This window comes from Oncorhynchus keta, unplaced genomic scaffold, assembly GCF_023373465.1.
Source record: "Oncorhynchus keta strain PuntledgeMale-10-30-2019 unplaced genomic scaffold, Oket_V2 Un_contig_1863_pilon_pilon, whole genome shotgun sequence".
In the NCBI taxonomy this organism is placed as follows: domain Eukaryota; kingdom Metazoa; phylum Chordata; class Actinopteri; order Salmoniformes; family Salmonidae; genus Oncorhynchus; species Oncorhynchus keta.
Window position 1 is genome coordinate 152501 of NW_026281022.1, and position 8855 is coordinate 161355.

The 8855-nt window shown below is 43.2% G+C and overlaps 2 protein-coding genes across 13 annotated transcripts in view; both read left to right on the forward strand.

The window, feature by feature from the left end:
• Nucleotides 1-4764, forward strand: part of LOC127920212 (uncharacterized) — a 6839-nt gene extending 2075 nt beyond the window's left edge. Inside the window, exons 2-4 of one of the 12 annotated variants that reach the window (XR_008105392.1) lie at nucleotides 512-1396; nucleotides 1562-1861; nucleotides 4357-4764. Coding sequence is in view for 5 of the 12 variants with exons in the window: in XM_052504005.1 (XP_052359965.1) it covers nucleotides 512-1080 (569 nt within the window). In the remaining 7 variants the exon portion in view is untranslated. Of the gene's footprint in view, nucleotides 1-511; nucleotides 1521-1561; nucleotides 1862-2514; nucleotides 2542-2943; nucleotides 3250-3451; nucleotides 3505-3712; nucleotides 3803-3962; nucleotides 4001-4025; nucleotides 4101-4356 lie in introns of those variants that run through there. The other 11 variants (XR_008105390.1, XR_008105391.1, XR_008105393.1 and 8 more) reach the window with 11 other exon arrangements.
• LOC118363206 (runt-related transcription factor 1-like) overlaps nucleotides 1-6688 on the forward strand; it is a 75618-nt gene extending 68930 nt beyond the window's left edge. The window contains exons 6-7 of the mRNA XM_052504013.1: nucleotides 4770-4916; nucleotides 5027-6688. Of these exons, the coding sequence (XP_052359973.1) occupies nucleotides 4770-4916; nucleotides 5027-5535 (656 nt within the window). The 3' untranslated portion in view covers nucleotides 5536-6688. The remainder of the gene's footprint in view (nucleotides 1-4769; nucleotides 4917-5026) is intronic.
• Nucleotides 6689-8855: the final 2167 nt, after the last annotated feature.

Genomic DNA, 8855 nt, shown 5'->3' on the forward strand with positions numbered 1-8855 from the left:
AGTGAAAGTGTAGTGAGTGAAAGAAGTGAGTGAAAGTGTAGTGAGTAAAAGTGTAGTGAGTAAAAGTGTAGTGAGTGTAGTGAGTAATGTAGTGGGTAAAGGTGTAGTGGGTAAAGGTGTAATGAGTGATGTAGTGAGTAAAGGTGTAGTGAGTGATGTAGTGAGTAAAGGTGTAGTGAGTAAAGGTGTAATGAGTAAAGGTGTAGTGAGTAAAGATGTAGTGAGTAAAGGTGTAGTGAGTAAAGGTGTAATGAGTAAAGGTGTAGTGAGTAAAGGTGTAATGAGTGAAGGTGTATTGAGTGAAAGTGTAGTGAGTAAAGCTGTAGTGAGTAAAGGTGTAATGAGTAAAGGTGTGAGTGAAGGTGTAGTGAGTGAAGGTGTAATGAGTAAAGATGTAATGAGTGTGTAGTGAGTGAAAGTGAGTGAAAGAGTAGTGAGTGAATGTGGTGAGTAAAGCTGTAGTGAGTAAAGCTGTAGTGAATAAAGTGTAATGAAGGTGTAGTGAGTGAAGGTGTAGTGAGTGAAGGTGTAGTGAGTGAAAGAGTAGTGAGTGAATGTGTAGTGAGTAAAACTGTAGTGAGTAAAGGTGTAGTGAGTGAAAGTGTTGTGAGTGAAGGTGTTGTGAGTGAGAGTGTAGTGAGTGAAAGTGTAGTGAGTGAAGGTGTTGTGAGTGAAAGTGTAGTGAGTGAAGGTGTTGTGAGTGAAAGTGTAGTGAGTGAAGGTGTTGTGAGTGAAAGTGTAGTGAGTGAAGGTGTTGTGAGTGAAAGTGTAGTGAGTGAAGGTGTTGTGAGTGAAAGTGTAGTGAGTGAAGGTGTAGTGAGTGAAAGTGTAGTGAGTGAAGGTGTTGTGAGTGAAAGTGTAGTGAGTGAAGGTGTAGTGAATAAAGGTGTAATGAGTGATGTAGTGGGTAAAGGTGTAGTGGGTGATGTAGTGGGTGATGTAGTGGGTAACGGTGTAATGAGTAACGGTGTAGTGAGTGGTGTAGTGGGTAAAGGTGTAGTGAGTGATGTAGTGAGTGAAGGTGTAATGAGTAAAGGTGTAGTGGGTAAAAGTTTAGTGAGTGAAAGGTGTAGTGAGTAAAAGTGTAGTGAGTGAAAGTGTAGTGAGTGATGTAGTGAGTGAAGGTGTAATAAGTAAAGGTGTAGTGGGTAAAAGTTTAGTGAGTGAAAGGTGTAGTGAGTAAAAGTGTAGTGAGTGAAAGTGTAGTGAGTGATGTAGTGAGTAAAGGTGTAGTGAGTGATGTGTTGAGTAAAGGTGTAGTGAGTAAAGGTGTAATGAGTGAAGGTGTAGTGAGTGAAAGTGTAATGTGTAGTGAGTAAAGCTGTAGTGAATAAAGGTGTAGTGAGTAAAGGTGTAGTGAGTGAAGGAGTAGTGAGTGAAAGAGTAGTGAGTGAATGTGTAGTGAGTAAAGCTGGAGTGAGTAAAGGTGTAGTGAGTAAAGATGTAGTGAGTGAAGGTGTAGTGAGTGAAGGTGTAATCAGTAAATGTGTAATGAGTAAAGGTGTGGTGAGTGAAAGAGTAGTGAGTGAAAGAGTAGTGAGTGAATGTGTAGTGAGTAAAGCTGGAGTGAGTAAAGGTGTAGTGAGTAAAGATGTAGTGAGTGAAGGTGTAGTGAGTGAAGGTGTAATCAGTAAATGTGTAATGAGTAAAGGTGTGGTGAGTGAAAGAGTAGTGAGTGAATGTGTAGTGAGTAAAGCTGTAGTGAGTAAAGCTGTAGTGAATAAAGGTGTAGTGAGTAAAGCTGTAGTGAGTAAAGCTGTAGTGAATAAAGCTGTAGTGAGTAAAGCTGTAGTGAATAAAGGTGTAGTGAGTAAAGGTGTAGTGAGTGAAAGTGTAGTGAGTGAAAGTGTAGTGAGTGAAAGTGTTGTGAGTGAAAGTATAGTGAGTGAAAGTGTAGTGTGGTGAAAAGTAGTGTGAAGTGAGTAAAGCTGTAGTGAGTAAAGCTGTAGTGAATAAAGTGTAATGAGTAAAGGTGTAGTGAGTGAAGGTGTAGTGAGTGAAGGTGTAGTGAGTGAAAGAGTAGTGAGTGAATGTGAGTGAGTAAAACTGTAGTGAGTAAAGGTGTAGTGAGTGAAAGTGTTGTGAGTGAAGGTGTTGTGAGTGAGAGTGTAGTGAGTGAAAGTGTAGTGAGTGAAGGTGTTGTGAGTGAAAGTGTAGTGAGTGAAGGTGTTGTTGAAAGTGTAGTGAGTGAAAGATGTAGTGAGTGAAAGTGTAGTGAGTAAAAGTGTAGTGAGTAAAAGTGTAGTGAGTGAAAGTGTAGTGAGTAATGTAGTGGGTAAAGGTGTAGTGGGTAAAGTGTAATAGTGTGTAGTGAGTAAAGGTAGTGAGTGATGTAGTGAGTAAAGGTGTAGTGAGTAAAGGTGTAATGTAAAGGTGTAGTGAGTAAAGAGTGTGAGTAAAGGTGTAGTGAGTAAAGGTGTAATGAGTAAAGGTGTAGTGAGTAAAGGTGTAATGAGTGAAGGTGTATTGTGAAAGTGAGTAAAGCTGTAGTGAGTAAAGGTGTAATGAGTAAAGGTGTAGTGAGTGAAGGTGTAGTGAGTGAAGGTGTAATGAGTAAAGGTGTAATGAGTAAAGGTGTAGTGAGTGAAGGTGTAGTGAGTGAATGTGTCGTGAGTAAAGCTGTAGTGAGTAAAGCTGTAGTGAATAAAGGTGTAGTGAGTGAAGGTGTAGTGAATGAGTGTGAATGTGTAGTGAGTAAAACTGTAGTGAGTAAAGGTGTAGTGAGTGAAAGTGTTGTGAGTGAAGGTAAGTGAGAGTGTAGTGAGTGAAAGTGTAGTGAGTGAAGGTGTTGTGAGTGAAAGTGTAGTGAGTGAAGGTGTTGTGAGTGAAAGTGTAGTGAATGAAGGTGTTGTGAGTGAAAGTGTAGTGAGTGAAGGTGTTGTGAGTGAAGGTGTTGTGAGTGAAAGTGTAGTGAGTGAAGGTGTTGTAGTGAGTGAAGTGAAGGTGTAGTGAGTAAAAGTGTAGTGAGTGATGTAGTGAGTGAAGGTGTAGTGAGTGAAAGTGAGTGAGTAAAGGTGTAATGAGTGATGTAGTGGGTAAAGGTGTAGTGGGTGATGTAGTGGGTGATGTAGTGGGTAACGGTGTAATGAGTAACGGTGTAGTGAGTGGTGTAGTGGGTAAAGGTGTAGTGAGTGATGTAGTGAGTGAAGGTGTAATGAGTAAAGGTGTAGTGGGTAAAAGTTTAGTGAGTGAAAGGTGTAGTGAGTAAAAGTGTAGTGAGTGAAAGTGTAGTGAGTGATGTAGTGAGTGAAGGTGTAATAAGTAAAAGGTGTAGTGGGTAAAAGTTTAGTGAGTGAAAGGTGTAGTGAGTAAAGTGTAGTGAGTGAAAGTGTAGTGAGTGATGTAGTGGGTAAAGGTGTAGTGGGTAAAGGTGTAGTGGGCAAAGGTGTAGTGAGTGATGTAGTGAGTAAAGGTGTAAGTGATGTAGTGAGTAAAGCTGTAGTGAATAAAGGTGTAATGAGTAAAGGTGTAGTGAGTGAAGGTGTAGTGAGTGAAGGTGTAATGTAAATGTGTAATGAGTAAAGGTGTAGTGAGTGAAGGAGTAGTGAGTGAAAAGTGTGTAGTGAGTAAAGCTGGAGTGAGTAAAGGTGTAATGAGTAAAGTGTGAGTGAAGGTGTAGTGAGTGAAGGTGTAATGAGTAAATGTGTAATGAGTAAAGGTGTAGTGAGTGTAGTGAGTGAAAGAGTAGTGAGTGAATGTGTAGTGAGTAAAGCTGGAGTGAGTAAAGGTGTAATGAGTAAAGATGTAGTGAGTGAAGGTGTAGTGAGTGAAGGTGTAATGAGTAAATGTGTAATGAGTAAAGGTGTGGTGAGTGAAGGTGTAGTGAGTGAAAGAGTAAAGTGTAGTGAATGTGTAATGAGTAAAGGTGTAGTGTGAAGTGAATAAAGGTGTAATGAGTAAAGGTGTAGTGTGAAGTGAGTGAAAGAGTAGTGAGTGAATGTGTAGTGAGTAAAGCTGTAAAGGTGTAATGAGTAAAGATGTAGTGAGTGAAGGTGTAGTGAATGAAAAGAGTGTAATGAGTAAAGGTGTAGTGAGTGAAGGAGTAGTGAGTGAAAGAGTAGTGAGTGAATGTGTAGTGAGTAAAGCTGGAGTGAGTAAAGTGTAATGAGTAAAGATGTGTGAACGTAGTGAGTGAGGTGTAATGAGTAAAGGTAATGAGTAAAGGTGTGGTGAGTGAAAGTGTGAATGTGAGTGAAAGTGTAAAGCTGTAGTGAATAAAGGTGTAATGAGTGTTGTGAGTGAAAGTGATGAAAGTGAGTGAAAGTGTAGTGAGTGAAGGTGTTGTGAGTGAAAGTGTAGTAGTGAAAGTGAGTGAAAGTGTAGTGAGTGAAAGTAGTAGTGAAAGTGTAGTGAAAGGTGTTGTGAGTGAAAGTGTAGTGAGTGAAGGTGTAGTGAGTGAAAGTGTTGAGAGTTTTACACACTCACATAAAACTACTTCCCTCACATCTCTCCTCAATCACATCCAGTATAGACATCTGTAATGTTTCAGTTTCTACCTGTCAAGCAGATGCTGGAGTGAAACAACCTCCGGCATGTGTGTGTGTGTGTGTGTGTGTGTGTGTGTGTGTGTGTGTGTGTGTGTGTGTGTGTGTGTGTGTGTGTGTGTGTGTGTGTGTGTGTGTGTGTGTGTGTGTGTGTGTGTGTGTGTGTGTGTGTGTGTGTAACCCTCTCTCAACGTGTGTGTCTGTGGGTGGTGGGATAGGCAGAATATATATTTCCATTCTAATGAAATTAATGAATAAAGTATCTGTTCTATTCTAATCTCTCAGACTCTAGGCAGATGCAGACATCTCCGTCGTGGTCCTATGAGCAGTCCTACCCCTACCTGGGTCAGATAACCACGCCCACCGTCCACTCAACTACGCCCATATCACCCAGCCGCTCCTCCCTCAGTGACCTGTCCAGCCGCCTCTCAGGTAACACACAAACACTCATTCACCCACTGCCCGTAGTGTTCTCTTACAGTCATCGGTCTCTCTCATTCACTTCCTGCTTCCACTCTAACCCCTGACCTCTCCCCCTACAGGCCCTGACCTCACAGCCTTCAGCGACCCCCGTATGTCCCTGGATCGGCCGTTCTCCTCCCTGACCTCGCTCCCTGACAGCCGCTACCCTGACCCACGCATGCACTACCCTACTGGGGCCTTCACATACACCCCTAACCCTGTATCCAACGGCGCCATTGGACTGACCATGGCGACCACCCCTGCTGGGCGTTACCACACCTACCTCCCCCCGCCCTACCCCACAAACGCCCCCCAGGGCCAAAGTGGACCGTTCCAGGCCGGTTCCTCTCCCTATCACCTGTATTATAGCACGGCCGCTGGGTCCTACCAATTCTCAATGATGGCGGGGGGAGGCGGGGAGCGGTCTCCTCCGAGGATATTCCCTCCCTGCACCAACGCATCCACAGGCTCCTCCCTCCTGCACCCGTCTCTGCCAAATCAGAGCGAAGGGGTGGGGGTGGAAGCGGAGGGAAGTCACAGTAGCTCCCCTACCAATATGGTACCCGAGGCTGTATGGCGGCCATATTGAGCACAGCAGCGGGGTTGACAAATGATTGACGGACTTGCTGGCTAATTGGAGTGGAGAAGGGGCTTTCACGGAGCGTTCCTATTGGATCATTAGAATGATCAAGGAACAAGTTGAGGAAGGAACAGAAACAGGGTGCCATTTTACACCGAGGAGCATGCAGCAGCACTGAACTGAAAATAATTCAGCTTTGTTTTATAAAATGATTGTTTGCCATGGTTATGATTGTTGTCGGTATTATGAATTACTCGTGGCCAAAAATACAATGGGTGATTTTTATGTGTGCCACAGGCACTCCCTTCCTATCCCACCTCCCCTTGTATCTCCTCCCCCTCTCCTCCCTTATTCCACCTCCCCCTCTCTTCCCTTATCCCACCCCTCCTTGTACCTCCTCCCCCTCTCCTCCCTTATCCCACCTGCCCTTGTACCTCCTTCCCCTCTCCTCCCTTATCCCACTCTCCCCTTGTTCAAAATGGAAAGAGTGCTGTTAATGTAAATGATGGCCAGCCAAGATCTGTGTCTGTTCTGTCATGTTTGTATTGGTTTATGGCCGTGATATTGTCTGCACTGATCTACAATCAGCACTGTTATTCGATTCACAATGGTTAAGGGTAGGAATTTACAGGGAATGCTGTACCCAGTTCAGTGCTTATGGACATTGTACTGTCACACCAAAGTTTAACAGGTCATTTGCTTTATGATTCCTTAATTTATTCTCTTACAATACATTTTTGGTTGTACGGTGTGTGTGTGTGTGTGTGTGTGTGTGTGTGTGTGTGTGTGTGTGTGTGTGTGTGTGTGTGTGTGTGTGTGTGTGTGTGTGTGTGTGTGTGTGTGTGTGTGTGTGTGTGTGTGTGTGTGTGTGCGTGCGTGCGTGCGTGCGTGCGTGCGTGCGTGCGTGCGTGCGTGCGTGCGTGCGTGCGTGCGTGCGTGCGTGCGTGTGTGAAGGAACAGATAAGGCCTACATTGCCACATGGTTCACCTCATAGTTGTAAATAGTCTTTAAATGTAAATGACGACATTGTCCATGTTTGATGACATCATTGCCTCCCACACAGGTATGTCACAGCAACATCAAATTTGCCTTTTCTCACATTTTGTTTTACTTTATGAATATAAATATTGTTGTAAGGAAAATAAAACCAGTCTTTTTGTATTTTCTGTCTCAATCTCTCCCTTTCCCTCTCCCGTATTGGGCTGAAGGGAAAGGGACTTGTTGGCACTGGAATCTGTGCCAACATTCGCCCCCCTCCTAAGCACACACACACAGCCTTATGCTATTCCTGACCCAGGAAGAATTTACACAGGCAACCAGACAAGCACTGGCCTGCCCTCTCTGCCACTCTACGTTTCCAGAAAGACAAACGCAACCTTCACTAAAATACACACTGATATGGGCGCGTAGACAGACACTCACAAAGACTTCTGAAATGTACTGTAAATACACACTGATATGGGCACCTTTTTCCCCTCTCTCTCTCTCTCTCTCCCTCTCTCTCTCCCTCTCTCTCTCCCTCTCTCCCTCTCCCTCTCCCTCCCTCAGGGCTAAATAACCCACAGACACACACACAAACTGACACACAGATAGCTGAATAAAGGCGAACCTGTCCAGACAGTGGGTACACAGAGCGTGGCTGTTAGGTCTGTGTTGTAATCCTTCTCCAGGACTCAGGCCAAGGCCCATAAAACCACACAGTCTCCAGGAGAAGAGGGCAGTGGTGTGCAGTGATGTGGGAGAGACACAGAAACACAGTCTATGATGCTATAATACACCACTATTCACTGTCAGTCTATAGTATAGCCTATGATATTCTTTATCCAAAACCAAGGAATTCATCTGGCTATTTATTATGTGTTCCAAGCAGGTTTCAAACGGATTAAAACCCATAACTCATGTGTTGCAACTGCAAGTAGGCCTACATATAAACACATTTAATCATCTACTTTCACATGTAACAAAGAATCCACAGACAAATAGGTCTATTCCTCATAACTTGGTTAGGGGAACCTTATCATAAATCAACATTCAATGAGAAAGCGTTGTGAATAGCGTCTCGTAATGAGGCCCACATACTTTGTGGTGGTCTTATGAGAAACAGGCCAAACTTGATCTACGTATGCCTACCATGTCACGTTGATCTTCCTTTGAGGAAGTGTAGATCGGTGATTAAATTCTAGTCCCAACTTTATCATCAGGGGCGCATACTTTCCGTTGCTTTGTTTGAAGTTTCACCAGGGGTGTATTCAATCAGCCGATTCTGAGGCAAACCGTTTATTAAACGGAAGCAACGGAAATACATTTTCTAAACGTTTTGAAACTGTTTAGACTAATGATTACACCCCTGGTTTGTTTGACAATGCTCGCACGTCCAGGTCAGTGAAAAAGACCTGTATACAATTACAGGTGCACTAAATCCTCAAACCCGCTTTATTATAATCCGTGTAGATATAGGGTAGTTTTTCCAATAGGCAGCCTACAAGCCAGAGGTACTGTTGAGGGGAACAGGAGAACACCCACCGCCATCGGGAACGTGGGGAACGAATTAAACTAGTTTATCCTCGTTGATATTGGCAGCCTATGAGCGTGACATACTCAATCACAAGGAATAACTTGGAAAGTGTTAGCTTTGCTGTTAGTCATGGCAGGACCGAACACAGAAACAAACATATGTTGATGTCTGTGTGTTGAAGTTCAAGGCCCACAACAATCAATTACTCCTACTAACCTTGGGATACTTTTGAGACGGCAAAAGTACTGTCTTTCCACCCAAATGTCAGCCCAAATAATCGATTGACAAATTCGCTAATCCTTGAAAACCGTTAGAATCACTGACGGACAGTTTCATAGAGTTCGGTTCAACTATGAACGTGATTGATCACCAACAGTAATGATAAACGCTGAGAAATGATCGCTAACAGGAATTAACATACATACTATTAATCACTTTGACAAGAGGGAGAGAGGGGGCGAGGGGACCGCTGATTGTTGCTCGGACATAATGCAGATGATAAAATCAAGAAATGAAAACATGTATTGAAAATTACATTCACATTATATCTTATGGATATATATTTTGTAATAATTAATGAAGCATAACAAGTTATAGGATATAACTTTGATGTCTGAAGAAACATAAATTATATTGATTTGTTTTCCCTGCATATTTAGAGAATCAGTGGCTTTATGCTATTGCAAAATTGATCTTGCAGTTATAATTCTAGCCAGAAGATGACGCCAACGCATCTGAATTGTTGTTTGGCTCGAAGCGCGCCGGCGTAACTTGAAACTCCTCCCCTGATATTTTAGCGGGACTCTGACGTTC